Genomic DNA, 20,766 nt, shown 5'->3' with positions numbered 1-20,766 from the left:
TTTGCATACTTACGTGTAGCGCCCACTTCGCAAACTACGCCCAGGGTTAGTCCTCACCCACCAAGAGATAGTTTTAAATTCACATATTAGTCTTTGTTTTGCACTCTGCCCCTCTCTCCACTATACAATAGAGGAAACCCATAGTTTGGATTACAAAAAAAAACCCTGCTCCTCTCCTACGGGAGAATTGTAGCCCACACTGAGAACATTGCAGTCCCAGTGTGAAGAGGGGACCCTATGATGAAGCATATGGAGCCCTATGGTGAGCTCTCGTCTTAACACAGCAGTGCTTTTGGTTCCACCTTTTCCACTTTTTGTCGCGTTTTCTTTTCGTAGTTACCATCCTTGTGCATTTAAAAAAAAAAAAATTTGTAGTGCTCATTTCACCAAAAGGCAGTGTGAATAAACTTTCACAGCCCCGTTCCATCCTGGGCGCCCATGGCTGGTGTTCTTGCATTCACCTGGAGCCGACCCGGCCAGCCCCTTTATACCGAGGCATGGTGTAATCATAGGACTTTACGGGGCCTTAGAGCAACCTCATTTCCCTTCCCCATTCTATTAAAGGATCCCAAACCGTGCTATTAACATTACTATTTACATTTCGTGCCGTACCAGATTCCAAACGTGCAATACTCAATCTCGCTTGAAGCCAATTTTCATGTAGAGGAGGACTAGCGTCCTTCCATTGCTTACAGATCTCTCTGCGAGCAACTATAATAAGACTAAGAAATAATGCCACTTGTGTCCCCCTTAACCCACTAAGAAGATCCGTGTCCAAACCGAAAAAAACTCTAACTAAATTCAGAGTCAAATTGACTTTAAAAATACTCCCCACAGCCTTCTCCACACCAACCCAAAAGGAGCCCAAGATGGGTCGTAAAAAACATGAATGTAGTCTGCTTCGACTAGTCCACATCTTGGACACCCAGGGGACGGGCTTACGAATTTCGCTATCTTTTTTGGCGAATAGTATAACCTACTAATGGTGAAAAAATGGTTTTTCTTAAGGGAGGCTGACCTGATATACTGGATGTATGACATTACAATGCATGCTTTTACCACGCATGCCTTTACAACGCGGTATTTACAATGCATGCCTTTACTACGCATAGCGCTTTGAGGTGCTAGATAGTGAATAGTTTAATTTACTATTCCAACTCCAGTCCCCGTGGATAGTAGGGAAGGTGTTGGATAGTAAATTAAATCTATTCCCTATCCTAGGGCGCCCCCCAGCGCAATGTGTTGTAATGGTTTGCGTTGTAAATACCGTGTTGTAAAGGCACTGCATGGTAAAAGTTGCGTTGTAAAGGATGTTTCCCGATATACTTGTACAAGACGTGGAGAGATGTGTCATAGAGAGCAGCTGAAGCATCTTCTAGGGCAGGTGAGTTCAAAACTTGATACATTGGTGGGGTCTGTATTTCCTCCTCCTCCAGCATTTTTCTATACCAGAATCCCACCTCCTTCCTCCTGCGGCTGGGAGACTGGAGAGCAAGCTCAATATCCCCGTTCCCACCGATGTTCTCTCTCAGCGACGAACCAGGAACTGAGTTAGATGTATTTGAATCTGGAGAGGGAGTCCCCTATCTTAAGTTTTAAAACCTCCCAGGGAAGAACCCCCCTCTGATGTTACTAGGTCAGACCATATTGTTATCCCTGCTCTCCTAATGGGGAGAGACAGACTATCCCCTAGACATAACGGCAAACCCGGAGACTCCCAGATTGGGGCGTAATCTGAATAGTAGTTTATGCCCCATCTCTCCTTAACTCTAGTCCATACTGAAAGTGCGTGTTTTAATACCTTGAGGCGTACCTTTTTGTAAAATCTTGGCGACCCAAATTTATACAGAAAACCAGGCCCGCCCCCCTCTTGATTCACCATTATTTTCAATAACCACCCCCAGTTGGAATCATCAGGGCAAGTAAGAAGGCTTCGGACATTTTTCAGCTGGAAGGAAAAAGCGTAGCAGAGAACATCCGGAAGTGCTAACCCTCCCTTTAGCAGCTTTCTTTTTAACTTTTTCCAGGATAGTCTAGAGTTTTTATTTGCCCAAATGAAGCTACCTATTTTCCCCTGAATTTTCCCCAGCATTTTGGAAGAAAAGGTTAAAGATAACATGTTGAACAGATATGTTAATTTAGGCAAGATTACCATTTTGACTAGATTGACACATCCATAAATTGTCAACTGGAGGTTCTGCCATCTAGAAAAAAGATGATCAATATCCTTAGCCACCTTTTTTATGTTAGTCTGTGCTATGCTGTTGAGGTCGGGTGTTATTATTTTACCCAAATACCTAAACTGAGAGCTTTGAACTCCCACCCAGTTATCCACCCCCCAGCACATTATTTCGGTTTTAGAGTTGTTGATCTTATACCCAGAATACTGGCCAAAATCGGTCATTAATTCTTCGACTCTAGGGAGCACCTCAGCAGGGTTGCTGGTATAGATCAGCAAATCATCGGCGTAGAGCGCCAACTTGCAACTGTAGTCTCCCACTCTGAAAGGTGTGACCCGGTCGTCCATCCGCAGCGCCTGTGCCAAAGGCTCAATATAGAGACCGAACAAAAGGGTCGAAATGGGGCACCCCTGTCTAGTTCTCCTCTTTATATTAAAGCGTGATGTCAATAGGCCATTTAATAATATCGCAGCGGATGCACCCTCGTAACATTCCCTCAATGTTTGAATAAAGGTTGCACCAAAGCCCATCGTGCTCAGTACATCCCACAAAAAGCCCCAATTGACACGGTCGAAGGCCTTCGCAGCGTCATATGCAGCCACCGCCAAGGGCTCCGATCGTGCCTCTGCTAGGTCTATACTAGCAATCAATTGGAGAGTGAGATCATGGATATATTTTCTAGGCACAAAGCTTTTCTGATCCGAGTTAATTAGTTGTGGGGCCAATTTAGCCAATCTCCCTGCCAAAACGCTGGTAAAGATTTTATAATCCGCGTTTAGCAGGGAGATGGGCCTGAAAGAATCTGCCTTGAGAGGGTCCTTACCTGGTTTTAATATAAGCACAATTGTGGACTCTTTCCACGAGGGCGGAGCCCTACCCTCAAGGCTATAAACGTAATTAAATAGATCACATAACCTTGGTATCATCTCATCCTGAAACACTTTATAAATCTCCCCTAGGAGAGCATCAGCCCCGGCCGCTTTGTTATTTTTTATTTTTTTGGTGCAAGATCTAATTTCAACCTCTGTAAAAGGACTATTAAGAATGTATCGGCCTTCCTCTGTTAACCTGGGTAACGCCTTACTCTCCAACCACCGTAAAGTGCTGACAGAGCCTGGCGATGACTCCTTCTCATCATAAAGTTCAGAGAACATGGAAAGCAAATGTTTTTCCATGTCCTCCTGATGACAAGATATAGTTCCCTGATCGTCAATAATTAGTCTATTTATATTATTCCTAACCCGATCCGCTCTAATCTTACTAGCTAAAATTGCCCCAGCCCTTTCTCCATATTCATAATTCTCCATAGCATGTACTGCCCATTGTGCCTTGACTTTTATATCTAACATTCCCCGATATTCCAGGCGAAGGCATTCTAAATCGGCTAAGATCTGTGACAGACTGTCTCTATGGGCGGTCAGCCTTTTGGTCTCTAGAGAGGAAATTTTGCCTTCTAGGTTTTTAAATTTCATAGCTTCCTCCTTGTTACTTGAATTGGTCAAGCTATGAAGCTGGCCTCGGACATGGGCTTTATATGCATCCCGGACAAATTCGGGTGAAGCAGAGCCAATATTGTCTAAAAAGTAGTTGTTAGTAGATATGCTAACTGCTGTGACTATGTCCTGATTGTGCAAAACAGCCCTTTTTAGAGTCCATCTTGGTGTTGTAATACGTCTTGCCCTCCCAATCAGAAGTGTAAACATAATGGAAGCGTGGTCTGATAAGATGCTAGGGAGTATCTTTATGTCGACCAAGGCCTCTAGGGCTGACCTATCCACCAGGACATAGTCTAATTGTGACGCATGCCCGTATTTTTTGCTGAAGTAAGTGAAGCCGGATGCCCCCCGCTCTTAGTCTTCCAGGCGTCAAAAAGGCCTAACTCGTGCATCATATTGACCATAGTTCTCCTGGAACGCGGAGCAGCGGCATGCTGACTATAATTGGATCGATCCTGTCGAGGATCAAGAAGAACATTAAAATCCCCCCCTATGACCACAGGTGCAGTAACCCCCACCACCCTAGACTGAACTTTGAGTAAACTGGCGGGGTCATCTGTATTTGGCCCATAATAGGAAACAATTGTCTGCTTGCTTCCACTAAAGTCAGCCAGTGCCATGACCCATCTTCCTGACCGATCCGTTTAGAATGACTTTATGAATCCCCCAATCCCAGCCTTAATCAGGATTGCAACACCCTTATTTGTCACCGTCTGTGCAGAGCAACAAAAAGAACCTATCCATCTATATTTCACAAAAATCTCTTTACTTTCACTGGAACTGAGGTGAGTTTCTTGGAGGAGAATAACTTTGGCCATAGATCGTTCCAAAAAGCTCATTATCAGTCTACGTCTCCGAGGACACCGAAGCCCATTCTCATTCGAGGAGATAAATGGTATCTTGTTACAGGTCATTTGTAATCTCGATCTCCCACGCCTTGAGCGGTCGCCCATACGCCCATCTGCTTAATAAAAGACTCATATGAATTAAGGTGAAATGAGGACTCAATTTTTTCTTTTTACCCCCAGCTACCCCACCCGTGCCCCCTTCCCACCCCCACCCTCTCCCCGTGACCCCTGACCCCCCCATCCTCCCCGGGGAACCCTCCCTTTCTTCCTGAGCATGCTCAGGAGGACCATCCTTGCGCATTAATGTGAGATAGCTTGTTGCGTGCCACACATCACCGGAAAGTAGTCACCAGAAGGGAAGGGGCCTGGTAGCCCATTGACTAGTGACCACGTGGCACTCTTGGGGCACTTTCCTGCGATAAATATGGCACCCCTCGCACCCTGAACCTCAGATCATGCTGGAGTTGGAAAGAGGACCAAAGAAGAACTGCCCTGCTGTCCTAGGAGCTGCACAAAGAGAGGCTGCACCGCCTGCTTGACTGCATCGGCTGCACTGCGGTCTAGCGAGGTTTGGACTGTTCCTGTAGCTCCTAGATCAGAAAAAAGTTGAGCCACAGCCCCAGACCAAATAAGTGACTCCAAGGATCAGTCTGATGATCCCCTGGAACCAGCCCAGGGACAAAAGAGCTGAAGAAGCCACAGAAAAAGATTTACTAGCCACAGGAAAAGATTCCCTGCTAGCTGCTGCTGGGCGCCCCAAGAGACCGTTCCTCGATGGACAAAAGTTGCATCTGAATCAGCCGGATGAGAGAGTGCCATCAGAGTCTGAATTGGTCACCCAAGAGGAACACTAGCCCCCACTAAGGGATCCTACTCCAACCACTGTTCCCAAAAACCAGAAGTCCAGCTGCCCTAGCCATTTGATCTCCAGAAAGAGGTCTTTGTGGGACTCAAATTTTCTGGACAAAGAGGCCCCACATCACCTGTGGACCAGGGAAGCACCACAGAGGCACTCCTGTTGACCGCACAGCATCTGGAGCATCATTGAGCATCTTTTCAGCGTGCATCCCCAGCATCAGGACCACTCCATTAACGTCTTTGGCGTTCATACTGTAAAGGCTGGAACTGAACTGGAAAATGCTATAGTGGTCATGTGAGTGTCCAAATCTACCCCATTGTTCCCCCATTCCCCCCCCCATACCTTCAACCTGTCAGATTCGGCTGCCCAAGCAGGGCCAGAGTAGCCAAACTAACTTCCACAAGCATTTGAAAAGTTTCCAAACTTTTATTGACCAATGCTTGTTTGTCGTCATAATTAAAAGCACTAAAATATTTGAAAAATCATATCTCAAGAATGCCCGGTCAATTTTCATCTTGCACTCCAAAAAATCATAAAACTACACTTTACTTTTATAAATTGGTGTTGTTTTTCTTTCTTGTTGTGTGACTTTCCTACTTTTTTGTTTGGTACTGTTAAATACTTTACACTACACACCTATGTTCAAGCCTTGCTGCTTGAAAGCCATAGCTACCCAGGGTTGAGTTTAAGGTTGTTCAAATGAGCCTGACTGGGATCAATAAGGGTTTTGTGAGTGTATTCCATGATAAGGCCCCACAACTATATCATATAATACACCCAGATCCTCACAGAAACATTGAGATCAGGAGGAAAAAGAGGAATGAGGTAAACGGAGAGGGATGAGGTACAGCGTATCGCGGCAGAGAGACGTGTTTAACCTGTTTGCTGCTAGAGTTCAGTTGAGGGAAAATTTGTATAGCGCTACTTTACCCGTAGGGGTCAAGGCGCTAAAGATGGGAAAGGAAAACTGTGTGAGGGGAAAGCAGGGAGGAAGGTTAATGGTAGGCCTCCCTGAATAGCCAGGTCTTCAAAGTCTTTTCTGCGATTTCGCGGTAGTGCGGAACTTCCGCAAAACGGGCGGGGCTGCGGTTGCGAGCACTACGAAGGTAGTGCTCGCAACGTCCATTGGCCGACGGCAGTACTTAAGGGGTTAAGAGTGATGGATATGAATGTAAACACAGAATGTGATATAGAGAGAAGCAAGGTCATGAGCGAGAGGTAGAGAAGTTGACTGAAGTGTGTTGTTTAACAAGTCTCATGGAATTGTGAATATTGGTCATATATTTTAGAAAATGGGAGGAGAGTACTTTCTTAATGTCTGCCAACCACGACCAATAGGAAACCATTTGATTCGAAGCACAAAAGAGGCAGCTGAGGGACCAACTTACCCCAGGTTGACCTGGCCGCTGCACACATCTCTCGAGGGCAACGAGGTGGAGGTTGAGTCCTTTTCCCAGCTGGTTCAGGAAGGCCAGGTTCAGCGGCACCCCCAGCAAGGCGTAAAATACACAGAAGACCTGCCCCGCCACCGTGCTGGGGTACAAGTTACCGTAGCCTGCAACCAAGGGCAAGGAATGAGTACATGGTTATAGAGGTGTGTACTGAATCTAAGGCCACGTAATACTAGCCGTGGTGGGATTCGGACAAGTGCTGAATGATAATATTGTGAGGCAAGTCTCAATGGGGCATATTATCAAGGGGGGCGATAGGGAATTTTCGCCGCTTTAGCTGCCGTTTTCGGCCGCTAAGCAGCGATAATTCTATTTCCCTAATAGCAAGCTGTTGCTAACAGCAGTTAGCGACAGCTTTTAGGTGATAGCGAGCGGTTTAGGGCCCGCTTTGCATGTTAGCGATATTTATCAGTCACTAACATCGCTATCGCCTATTAGCAAGGCAGGCGTAGCGATGAAAATATTCGCGCTAAGCGCGAATATCTCCAAATACTAACACCTGCCCAGACCAGTTCTTGGCCATGTTATCCAATGGGAGGTGGATAACATGGCTAAGAGCATTTCGTCGCTAATGCATGAATATCGCTGTATTCTCAGCGATATTCAAGCATTTCGCCGCTATCACCGGAAAATGTATCGCTTTGGAGATAAACGTTGCTAATAGCACGTTATCTCAGCGATAAATTCCGGCGATGCTCAGCGATAAAAAAATCGTCACTAAGCCTATTTAGCGATAAATATCGCTACTTGTTGGTAATATGCCCCAATATTCGTTTAAACCCTTGTGAATGTGCCGTACCCAGCTGGGTTTATCCTGATGTACACCTGTCTTTGACAATGAACCTGCCCTTGCTTGAAGTCTCCTCCATGATTAAACCAAAGTTCCGCTCGCATCTAAATTTGGCAGGTGGATCACATTTATGGTGGTATGGCTACTCCATCGCCGTTGCAATAGAGCACTATTGCCGCCAAGAATTAAAACATGCCCAAAACGTGGGCGCTACTGAATGTGTCCCGGTGTCAGCAAATTACATCAGGACAAATTCAGCCTATGTCACTGGGACCAGCCCAGTTCCCGGATCTGGATGTGTAAAAACTGCCGGATCCGGGATGCGCCTGGATCCTCCTCATTTCCTGCACGGCTGTCTACCCAGGAGGAGGCGGGCCAACAGCAGGTTCAGACCATTCGTGGTTGACTCAGTGTCCTACTCTCAAGTGGAGAGGATGAAAGTCTGTGCAATGGAAGCTCTGTCCCTCTTGTCCGTCACAAATGGCGACCCAGCTTTTAGTACAATCTGCCAATTGTACTACATGTACAGCAATCCCACCACTTTTTCCACAATTAATTTAAAACATTAACTTTACACTATTAGTACTGCCTAATCATTAATGGCAGGTCAACATATTAAAAGCAGGCAGCAAAGCCCACACAATTAAATGAAGACCTAACAAGCATCTCACCCTGACACCTTTCACCCCGGTCACAATATAGGGTTGAGTACCTTATTCCACTATTACTATTCGAAAGCCTACTATTCCTTTCTGAAGGGGTGGAACAGGGCAAGTAATTTCGAATTGACCTCCATTATTCTATGAAACTGTGGGCCCGATGTAGATAATCCCAGATTACCGATTCTTAAATACTGAATCATACCGATTCGGTATTTAAGAACAGGCAAATGGGATGTAGGTAATTCTTCTTCAATAATTACCGAATCGGTAAGTTTCGGTATTACCAAATCGGTATTTACCGATTCAGTAATTGCCATAAGTTTCGGTAATTACCAAATCGGCCTGGAGGCCCATAGGAATGAATGTCAATTACCGAATCGGTAAATACCGATTCAGTAAAAGGGGGAAACATTGAAGGGTGGCAGGTTGTCACTTTGACACCCTGTTGCACCCCTCAATTGTGTATGGGTGCACATGTTGCAGACATACATGCCCTAAGGGCCCTAAGGGCATGTATGTCTGCAACATGGCACTGTTGGAAAAGCAAAAAAAATGCTTTTTCTAAGGTTTTCATTATTTACCACCAACTTCTAGTTGGTGGTAAATAACGAATCCTAAGATGGGAAAAGCACTCATTTGAGTGCTCCCTACATATCAGGATTCGGTAATTTACCGAATTCTTAAATACCGATTCGGTAAATTACCGAATCTGAAATGAAACCACCTACATATAAAAAGCCTAATTCCGGTTGGTAACTGCCGAAATTCGGTAATTTCGGCTGTTACCGACCGGAATTACGCTTCCTACATCTGGCCCTGTGTTATTTACCACCCGTACCATAAAGACATTAAGCCGGGAATGGGATCCTTGTTGCTTCAGTGGGATTAAGGTCTGATTTAGATCTCGGTGGACGGGTTACTCTGCCACAAGCAACGTAATGGATATTCCATTCGCTGAAATATAAATCCCATTATATCCTACGGGATTTATATTTTGTAGGATGGGGAATCCATTACCGTTGTGAAGGAGTTACCCGTCCGCCAAGATCTAAATCAGACCCTTAGTTTGATAGCAGAATATTTATTCCCGGGCCCAGCAATCCTGTCCGAGCCCAGGTTCACATCACAAGAAAAGTGTAAAGCAACCAATCCTCTGCCACCCTGGTTGGCATTGTGCCCTAGCAGCCACCCTGACACCAGGACCATGACGCGCTGCCTCCTGGTGCTGGTAGCCTTTGATAGCAGGCAAACGCGCCACACTTCATGATATTGCATCTCCACTCTCCAGGAATCTAAAGAACCCTGGAGACCATCTTCATTCTAAAGCCTCACTCACCGCATCCACCAGCCACATCTGATATGTTGAAGCACCACAAGGGTACAGCAACCAGCACATTGAATGCACCAAGATAGCACGAGGGAGTGTAGATGTTCACTGAAATCTTCTGACCGTGCAGCCTACGGGAAACAACCATTACGACGCGGTCATAACACCGCAGTACCATTACAACGCGGATTTTAGAACGCAAGTCGTTACCACGACTTGCGCTGGAGGGCGCTCTAGACTAAGCAATAGTGTAATGTACTATTCCAACACCTTCCCTTCTGTACGTAGGCTGGAGTTGTAAGAGTAAATCATACTATTCCTAAGTCCAGCCCCCTACAGCGCAAGACGTGGTAACGACTTGTGTTGAAAAGCTGCGTTGTGATGGTACTGCGGTGTTATGTACCGCGTAGTACCATCATACATCCACAGCCTACAACAAGGTTAAAGCCTTGAACACCTCCAAACTGCTATTCCATCACAGGCCTAATATCGACTCAAACGCCATCACGTTTTACCTCATCCACTGACTTCCCAGCAGCAGTCATCTGAGAAATATCTAACTTTAGCACAAGATTTTCAAAACAGCATCTTCCTTGGAGACTTCAATTTTTCATGAAAAGACTAAAACAAGACCATAAAAATCACCTTCCTTCCTTACTTTAGCAATGTGAGAGCATTGTAAAGAGAGTGAAAGAGTGCTCTAAAGTTAAAGGAAAGACCTCAGTTACATTAAGAAGTTTAATGGTCCTCTCTAGTTAGAGGGACTTGTCCATATAACCACAGAAAGAAGCTGCATGCTTCTGTATAGTTAAAGGGACTCGTGCCTACACCTACAATAAGAAGCCTCATAGTTCTGTCTAGTTTACGACCCTACATCTACAGAAAGAAGCCTCATGGTCCTGCCTACTTAAAAGGATTCACGCCTACACCTACAGAAAGAAGCTTCATGGTCCTGCCTACTTAAAAGGATTCACGCCTACACCTACAGAAAGAAGCTTCATGGTTCTGCCTACTTAAAAGGATTTGCGCCTACACCTAGAGAAAGAAGCTTCAAGGTCCTGCCTACTTAAAAGGATTTGCGCCTACACCTACAGAAAGAAGCTTCATGGTCCTGCCTACTTAAAAGGATTTCCGCCTACACCTACAGAAAGAAGCATCATGGTCCTGCCTACTTAAAAGGATTTGTGCCTACACCTACAGAAAGAACCTTCATGGTCCTGCCTAGTTAAAGGGACTCACGCCTACACCTACATAAAGAAGCTTCATGGTCCTGCCTTCTGAAAAGGATTTGCGCCTACACCTACAGAAAGAAGCTTCATGGTCCTGCCTAGTTAAAAGGATTTGCGCCTACACCTACAGAAAGAAGCTTCATGGTTCTGCCTACTTAAAAGGATTTGCACCTACACCTAGAGAAAGAAGCTTCAAGGTCCTGCCTACTTAAAAGGATTTGCGCCTACACCTACAATAAGAAGCCTCATAGTTCTGTCTAGTTTACGACCCTACATCTACAGAAAGAAGCCTCATGGTCCTCTCCAGTAAAAGGGACTCAACCCTGCACCTACAGAAAAAAGCTTCATGGTCCTGCCTAGTTAAAGGGACTCACGCCTACATCTACAGAAAGAAGCCTCATAGTTCTGTCTAGTTAAAGGGACGAGCCTACACCTACAGTAACAAGCCTCATAGTTCTGTCTAGTTAAAGGGACTCACGCCTACACCTACAGACTGTAGCTTCATGATCCTGTCTACTTCAAGGGACTCGTACCTACACCAACAGAAAAAAACTGAATTGTCCTGTCTAGTTAAAGGGACTTGTGCCTACACCGACAGAAAGAGCCTTTATGGTCCTGCCTACTTAAAAGGATTTGAGCCTACACCTAGAGAAAGAAGCTTCATGGTCCTGCCTACTTAAAAGGATTTGCGCCTACACCTACAGAAAGAAGCATCATGGTCCTGCCTACTTAAAAGGATTTGTGCCTACACCTACAGAAAGAAGCTTCATGGTCCTGCCTAGTTAAAGGGACTCACGCCTACACCTACAGAAAGAAGCTTCATGGTCCTGCCTTCTGAAAAGGATTTGCGCCTACACCTACAGAAAGAAGCTTCATGGTCCTGCCTAGTTAAAAGGATTTGCGCCTATGTAGTGTAGCTCCTATTTTCCCAATAGGCTCTGCGCATTGGAATAGTACCTACAGCAGTAAAGGCCTAGGCCAGACGTTAACTAGGTCTACTACTGTCGATACTAGACTTAATTTTTGGGTTTGCCAGCTAAGCTCAGAGTTCGCTAGAAACTTTCTCGAATGTTCAAGGAAGGAATTAACTCCCCTGATTAGACAAGAAGGGATTTAGTTTCTGACAACCATAGAACATGACAACTTTGCTCTCCCCTAATCAAGAGTCAATCTCGAGAGTCGTGTGAGCACAAGGCAATTATTTTACTCAGTCAGTACGTGCATTCTTAGTCTCATCAGAATGTAGAGAAAAGGAAGAGACGGGCGTGTTCAATAAAAAGGTGTTATTTATTGATCAGTCTCTTTTCTCATACATGAGAAATGGATCGATATTATTGCAATACTTATAGTTAAGTAAAGTGCATACATTAAAAGCAATAGTGTAAAATAATACTGTAAAAACATTGATATGGTTTCTGAGCCATATGATGTTTAGAAATGATTAAAATATATTTACACACACATATACATTTGACTAAACGTACTCAACTGGTGTTTCTAAATACGCCTACCCCTAATGCGTGGGCGGGAATAGAAAGTTACAGTTTAAGTTAAGTTTGTTTTTGCCAAGTGAATAACTAAAGAATTCTCTGTGAGGGGTTATTCAGTTCTGTACCTGGAAGTTAGGATGAATGAGGAATGGTATCTCTTTCTCTGCTCTCGATATTCCAGGCTGCCTGCGAGGGCTGCCCGAAAGCGCCGGTGCTGGGTCTCTCGGTTTGAGATAGCAGCGCGTCTCTCAGTGCGTCAGGAAGGCGGGGCTGCTGCCAGCGGGGTCTGCTTCTGCTCTCGGCTTCGGCAAGTATGGCTGCTCCGTCTTGTCACCACGCGTGTGTTTGCATAGGGCAAGGTCGGCAATATTTATACCTTAAAGGTGCCGAGATTGACGTAAGGATGGACATAGATACGTCAATAAAGATGTCATACGACTTGCTCGTTAGCACATTCTTTACTAAAGTTCTCTGTGAAATCAAAACAATGGCCGCACGGATTATCCAGGTTGTCATAGGTTTGATTTGTTATGAGAACGTCGTATGCCTTATCAGGGGCTGGAGGAATGTCGCTTGTCTAATTAGATCTCAAGCGTTATGACCTAATCAGATAACACGTTCCTGTGCCGTAGTGTGACTGCGTCAGATAACGGTATCTGCATCATGGGGGTTTTCTTGCCTCATGGGCTGACTGTTAGTTAACTTGATAGTTAGTTTAACCAGAATAGGGTCAGGAATAGGGGACTGATTCAGAACCTATAGAAATACACGACACCCACTCCACGCTAACTATGGTCATATCTACTAATCTATGCATAGTATAACATAGTACAACATACTATAGAGTATAGTGTATACCTTACCACCCCAAAATACATAAATGCATTTCGAAATTTTCAAATATACTGAAAAATTGCAGTCATATATATTGTATGCACTTAAGCTATGAATTAAATGCAAAAGTAAACACGCATTTGTATGCATTATTGCTTATTGGTATATGAGAAATACACATGAAATGGCTCTTAATATGGCTATACAGAAAGGAAGTTTGAGACCATTTCATCACATAATAAAATATTCGTGAACATCCCAGCGAGCAGCTAAAGTCTATAAAGTATCTAAAAATAGAAATTTTAGTTCTCTAGGAATAGTTTCTTACTTTAAGCAGAAGATCAGTGTCCCGGGGAAAAAATATGTAGAAAAATATTTTAAGGGGCTTGCTGAAAAATATTGCTGTCCGTGAGCTGGAGTGAAATTGTTCATGTGACTTTATTTTTAAAGTTGAAGGCCGAATTCAGGGAACGCCGTGTGCGAGTTTACTCAAAAGTCTCTATTTCTGTTCTGGAGAGAACATCATATCATTCAGGCTTTCGAAAAAACTGTCAACAGCTTCATGGGAAAGTTCCACTAAGTCGGAAATAGGGGTAACCATGCATTTGTGCGCATGATTGTCTCCATTGACATTCTGATTCGCATTGCTGACAGAAGGTCGTACCTGTTCGATGCTGCTTTCATCTTGAACTTCACTACTCTTCAATCGCAGTGGTGAAGATTCCAGGAATGCCGTCATCAGGATTGGCAGCCTTTGAGGGCAGCACAAAGCGTGAACCTTGGTAGGAACCAACAGTGTATCTGCATCCACTGGCGCATCCGATTGTAGCGTCAGACAGGTGTCTAACACGCATTCTTCTCCGCATAGCAGACACCTTAGTACAGGTAAAACACACCTTTGCCACATTGGTCGAAATGATAGAAACCAAGTCATGTTTAGGTCTCTAAGCCGGGAGAGTCCCAGGATTTTTGATATCCGGTCCCTGTATCCAATGGCTAGGATCGTATCTTCCATTGTCGCGAGAGTTTGATCTGTGACATGGGTTGCCATAACGAAAAATAAGGACTAAGAATAGGATTCCTGCAATTAGTCCTAGGATCAGGGGAAGTCCGCCAAAAATCGAATGGACGAAATCTGGAAAAATACCCAGTATGGCTTTGAATGGTGTTAATGCCATCGAAAATACTGTCTTAAATACCCCTGAGATCCCATTGGTATCAGAAATATTTAAGATTTCGCTCAGGATTTCCGCGAAATGTACGGGGGAATTAGTTGATAATAATGTATGTATCTCTGCAGTCGTCCTTGCGACTTGTAGATCATACGTTTCTTTTGATGACGTGAGCCTTGTAGGCGTCTGAAGAAGCACTGTTTTCATTCTGCTTAAAGTATCTATTCGAATAGAAGTAATTTTCAAACTGGGCCATGCCCTTGCCTCCCTGTCTGGAAAGGAGCTGGGGAATAAAGAACGTCCACAGCACTTGACCTTCGCCGCCGTAGTGACTAGATAAGGAGTCCCGGGCATAAGACTACAACATCTGCGGTCTACAATAAGAATGTAACTCCCATTATAGAGTCTTTGAAAGAATGGTTCTATTTCAGTTGCAGGTGCGCCTTGCTGGTGACATGAAAGGTTGTATGAATTCCCTTCACAGGCTCCATGCAAACTAATTCCGTTACACAGAAGCGTGCCGCTTAGTGACATAGCACAATTGTTGCCACTAAGAAACACTTTCTGTCCTTTATTACTGACACATGCATGTGAATAGGGCAGGTTCCAAGTTGTTTTAAGGTACCCCTTTCCCAATTTCTCGTACATGCCAGCCTGTATATATTTTTGGCAGTATTGAAACCTGAAGGTTGAGATTGGAATATTTATGATTCCGTGGATTATCCATTCACTGACAGGTCGTTCTGACATTGTCATTGGTAATCTTTCTAGTTTTTCAATGCTCAAGATTGTATAATCAGCACCCTTTTGCGCCATACCGATTTGTCTATCAGTAAGGTTAAAGATTTGGAATAGTGACGTTGTGTTGATTAAACGCCAAGGCACATAGCCTGAACGCAGATTTTGTAACGTCCAGCCAAGCTGTACAATGGAACGCAATTGTGACTGACCATGTTGTAATAACAGTAAGTCTTGCGATAATATATCGATTGCTGAAGACACAATGCTGTCCAATGAAAAAATTCTGGAGGACAGAGTCATTAACCCATTGTCCACTACAGAAAGTGATTTTTCCAAATTAATACGGTCAATTTCCCGAATTCTTTCTGCTGTCTCAATTTGAGTAACCTTCCAGGCCTCATTGTATGCTGCATATACAGAGGCTGCTATGAAACGCTTTTGACGCTGTTTGCGTGGTCCCAGTATGAAATCACGCAAGTCAGCACCATCAGTAAGTAAAGTTAGGTGTTGCTTAATTTCAGGTAGTGTGGAAGTCTGTAGCCATTGAAGGCATAATTTGCCCACACTGTAGGTTGTTATTATCCCTGGGTGATGTCTTTGGGGATATCTAGGGTCTGGCCTGGTCATTTTGAAACCCTGTGTTTTATTCAGGAATCTATCTTGACAGTTATTTGTATCTGTGGGCCAGATCAACCATTTTTTCCAATCAGGATGTGTTCTGTTTTGGTTTAGTATATGGTTTACGTCTATTTCTTCATCTGTATCAGAGCTATTGCTAAACATTGTTGGCTTCGGAATAGACGGTTTAATTAAATCTTTGATTTTGGCTAAGCCAAGACAGGTGGTTTGTTGAACAGTGTCATTTAAAAATATCATTTGTTCTGGGATCATGCAGGCTCTAAACAAAGCTTCTATACCCTGTACTTGCCATTCTTTTGTACCCCAAACACTTTTCAAATCAACATTTTTGTCCCAATAATCAAATCCAAAAGTATTCATTTGTTCAAAGAATGAGTCTGAATAAATCAATTTTGTGTTGGTTATCATGGTTTTCATCCCTGTCTTGTTTGACAATTTAAAATAAAATGTTTCAGCATTACTTATGTTAAAACCTGAAAAATATGAATATTTGTCGTAAACGGTTCTTGAGCTCCCTTTTGGAGGTGTAGCACAATGTTCCCATTGATTATAATTTAAAACATTTCTAGGTTGTGCAGATTTATGCAAAAAATGGTTACCATAGTGGTTATAGCAATACATACTGTCATAATTTGTAGAACCTTGCAAATAATCATGTTTTGTAAATTTAGCAGACATTACTAAGTCAGACATCATGTTGTTAATACTTTCGAAGTCCCAATCATCAGCAAATGAGTTTGGTTTTGCAAAGTCACTCAAGGAGATCTTGATTTGGTGTGGATATTTCAGGATCTCGACCGGACCATAAATTTCATAGTCAGTGTTGTCCCAGGCTACCCCACCAGGTATAGGATTGGCTGTGAAGTTGGCTGAAGAAAGTTCTCTTTTCTCGACGTGTGAAGATGTGTGTGGTTTGAGGACCAAGTTGATGTTCTGACTTGCTGTGTCCATTTTAGCATATTTTCCCTCAATGAAGCGTCCCAAAGTAAATACCATGATGAGCCAAAGTATGAGGATAAATGCACCAAAACCCACCCAAAATTCAATCCATGGAGAAACCAGATATGTTTCTTTTAGATGTTTCAAAAGTTCCTTAGCTTTGTCTTTAAAGGATTTTGATGATGGCTGTGTCTTTGATTCACTGAAGCCGTCAGAGGAATCATCGAAGTTGATGAAGTAACCGGATGCAGTTCTGTCAATTGTTCCAATTGGTTCAGGATTTCTGTTTTTTGCATTTTCACCTGGTACTTCAGTATAGATTGGTGTGTCTCTGCTAAATGTTTTTATTTGGGTTTTCAGAGGTCTGAGTTCTATTGCATTGTTGCATAGTCCTTGTTGTTCTTCTGTAGGCGTTTCGAATGTGATGAGCCTTTTTGTTAGGACCTCTGTACTGGTAGCAAACCTTGGTGTTCTGCTACTTATTGGGAGTCCACTTGGCCTACTGTTTGTTATCGGCCACATGTTGTGGTTTTACCAGGTCGATGGATACAACTCGGTTCTCCTTTTTACCAGCAAGTGGCGGTAGTACAACTGATCTTGTCCCGTTGACAGACAAGACAGGAACTGTTTTTCTGTAAGAAGGCCCAAATTCCTTCTTTACCGCGATCTTCTCCCTGACTAGATCCCCGACTTTTGGAATCCAGACAGGTCTTGCTGGGACAGGTGGTGATTCTTCAGTGGTTGTTGGCTGTTGTTTCAACTGTATGTTGCTCAGGTCTTTTCTTGTTTTGTTTAAGTCCTGCAAAATAGCCAAACGGTCTTTGACATCAAAGGTTTTTTCTATTACCACTGAAGTCTGACTATCAAGGTCAGAGATCAACATCCTAGTTCCGAACTTAGCCCTTAGAACAAAGCTACTCCTGAGGCGGAAGCCGGGAGACAACAAACGCACCTTTTTAAAACTTATTTCTTGTGTCACTGAATGATATAAAACTGTATTTTAAACCTGCGCACTCACCCTTCAGGCATCTCCTCCTGGGTTAGAAGTACGCTGAAACAGCGAACCTTTCGCTGCAACGAGGCCGCCAGAAAAGTCAATTCTGCCGCCATTACCGGCGAGGAATAGAGGCCACGCCCACTTGCAGGCCACGCCCACCCGCCCGAGTATATAAACGCTGCCGACAGCGCGACCCAGTTAGAACAAAGCTACTCCTGAGGCGGAAGCCGGGAGACAACAAACGCACCTTTTTAAAACTTATTTCTTGTGTCACTGAATGATATAAAACTGTATTTTAAACCTGCGCACTCACCCTTCAGGCATCTCCTCCTGGGTTAGAAGTACGCTGAAACAGCGAACCTTTCGCTGCAACGAGGCCGCCAGAAAAGTCAATTCTGCCGCCATTACCGGCGAGGAACAGAGGCCACGCCCACTTGCAGGCCACGCCCACCCGCCCGAGTATATAAACGCTGCCGACAGCGCGACCCAGTTAGAACAAAGCTACTCCTGAGGCGGAAGCCGGGAGACAACAAACGCACCTTTTTAAAACTTATTTCTTGTGTCACTGAATGATATAAAACTGTATTTTAAACCTGCGCACTCACCCTTCAGGCATCTCCTCCTGGGTTAGAAGTACGCTGAAACAGCGAACCTTTCGCTGCAACGAGGCCGCCAGAAAAGTCAATTCTGCCGCCATTACCGGCGAGGAATAGAGGCCACGCCCACTTGCAGGCCACGCCCACCCGCCCGAGTATATAAACGCTGCCGACAGCGCGACCCAGTTAGAACAAAGCTACTCCTGAGGCGGAAGCCGGGAGACAACAAACGCACCTTTTTAAAACTTATTTCTTGTGTCACTGAATGATATAAAACTGTATTTTAAACCTGCGCACTCACCCTTCAGGCATCTCCTCCTGGGTTAGAAGTACGCTGAAACAGCGAACCTTTCGCTGCAACGAGGCCGCCAGAAAAGTCAATTCTGCCGCCATTACCGGCGAGGAACAGAGGCCACGCCCACTTGCAGGCCACGCCCTTCCTCCCCCTCTACCTCCCTTAAGGATGTGCATTCATCGGACGCGCAGCGGACGGGCGCAGCGGGCGCGCCGTTTGCGCGCCGAAGGCGCGCCTAAGGCAAGCCCGTCTTCGCCCGTCCTCGCCAAGTCATCGCCTCTCGCCACCCCCCCTGGCTCGCCCAGACCTTGTCATCGCATACGCTATGACGGTAAGGAACTCCTACTTCTGAACCCCTACCAAAAATGCCCTAACACCACTGGCATCCTAGGTCTTACGCATTTACAATGCACCCACTGCCACTTCTCCACCAACGCACCCACCAGGGTACGGTGTGACCTCCCTAATACTACAATATCGCCACTAAGGATATTCCAACTCAACTGCAGATCCCTCATTAAACACCACCCGGAGGTGAACACGCTTCTTCAGGAAGAAAACCCCGACGTACTATTTCTATGCGAAACATGGCTCCAAGATAGCTCGACCACCATCCCCAATCTATCACTCCCAGAGGAGTTTAATCTGGTCACCATCAATCGTGATTCACGCGGTGGCGGCATTGCCATTATCTATAAAAAACAACTGACCTGTTCCTTTGTTAAGGAACCTCTTCAAGATTGTGAATGCGCCCAATTTAAAATTAGTGTGACCCCCCAATTTATGCTATCTGGCCTATACATCTATCGCCCTCCAGGCCAGGCCACAAAATTCATTAACGCCCTTCTCGAAACGGCGACAACGCTCACCACTAAGTTCGCCAACTTCACCATCCTAGGTGACCTGAACCTACACTTTGATGCGACTGGTGACAATACCATCATTAATCTTCTTGCCGACCTCTCGGCTCTGCAACTTAATTCCCTCGTCCTCACCTCTACCCATATAGCTGGACACACCCTAGATCCGATCTTTTCTAACATACATGAGGCAGCAGCAGAAACCCCCACCCCTCTGGGATGGACGGACCACCACCTAGTTAAAATGAGTGTCCCGGCACCACAACGTCAACGCAAAACCGAATCCTTTCAGAGTCTAAAAAGACCTTGGCACAAACTTTCCCCACCTGACTTACATGAAACCCTTGGTGAATTCCAACACGAGGCTAACCAGGATATAGACGCGATCTATTCTTCGTTCACCAACTGGATCAGCAACGGCCTCGACACTCTCATCCCAGCCAGGCCGTCGAAAGGACGCAATACACCCTCCAACCCATGGTTCGACGACACCCTTAGGACTATGCGCAAGGAGTGTAAAAAGGCTGAGCGCATTTGGAGGAAGCAATATGATAACCAGGACAAGGCGGTGTATCTATCCAAGCTCAAGACCTATCATAAAGCTATTAGATCTTCCCGTGCTTCTTTTTATTCCAACAAAATTAACTCCAATGCGAACCCATCCAAAATCATTTTTAAACTAGTGAAAGAGCTCCAAAGCCCTAGGACGCCCCCCCCAAAAATTTCCTCCCACGAGCAATGTGAACAGCTTGCAACCTATTTCATCGAAAAAGTTCAGAAAATTTATGCAACCTTTCCACAGACTGTTCCCCTCAAGGAAGTACCACTGACCACGACCCCTAACATCCTACCTTTGTCCCAAATCCCTGCCATCACCGCTGCAGACCTGACCAAACTAGGCAAGAAAGTGAAGTCTGGCTCTCCAGCTGATCCCATGAGCCCTTCTCATTTCATGTCTTCGATGGACTTCTTTTCATCCCCCATGCTGAACATCCTCAACCTCTCCTTCTCCACAGGACTCGTACCCATCGCTTGGAAACAAGCATGGGTATCACCGATAATTAAAAAACCCACCCTTGACCCCACCAAGCCAGAAAACTTTCGGCCTATATCCCTTCTCCCATGGATGTCCAAAATTGCCGAAACCCATGTCAACGAGTCTCTTTCGAAACACCTGGACAATCACGGAATCCTGGACCCTTCCCAAAATGGCTTCCGTGCAGGCCATAGTACGGAGTCTGCCCTACTAGCCACCACGGAGCGTCTCCGGATGATTTTAGATGCCGGTCATAGTGCTGCGCTGATCCTCCTCGATCTCAGCGCAGCCTTTGACACGGTATCCCATAACATCCTGCTGAAAC

General features: G+C 44.9%; 1 protein-coding gene across 1 annotated transcript in view; it reads right to left on the bottom strand.

Annotated features, from left to right (window-relative positions):
- Positions 1 to 20,766, bottom strand: part of LOC144761203 (potassium channel, subfamily K, member 16-like) — a 53,279-nt gene that overhangs the window by 6,565 nt on the left and 25,948 nt on the right. Inside the window, exon 3 of the mRNA XM_078646696.1 lies at positions 6,772 to 6,938. Within this exon, the coding sequence (XP_078502822.1) occupies positions 6,772 to 6,938 (167 nt within the window). The remainder of the gene's footprint in view (positions 1 to 6,771; positions 6,939 to 20,766) is intronic.

Source organism: Lissotriton helveticus, chromosome 6 (assembly GCF_964261635.1).
Source record: "Lissotriton helveticus chromosome 6, aLisHel1.1, whole genome shotgun sequence".
Taxonomy (NCBI): Eukaryota; Metazoa; Chordata; class Amphibia; order Caudata; family Salamandridae; genus Lissotriton; species Lissotriton helveticus.
Note: the sequence above shows the minus strand (reverse complement) of the source record. Positions and strands in the feature narration are given on the sequence as shown.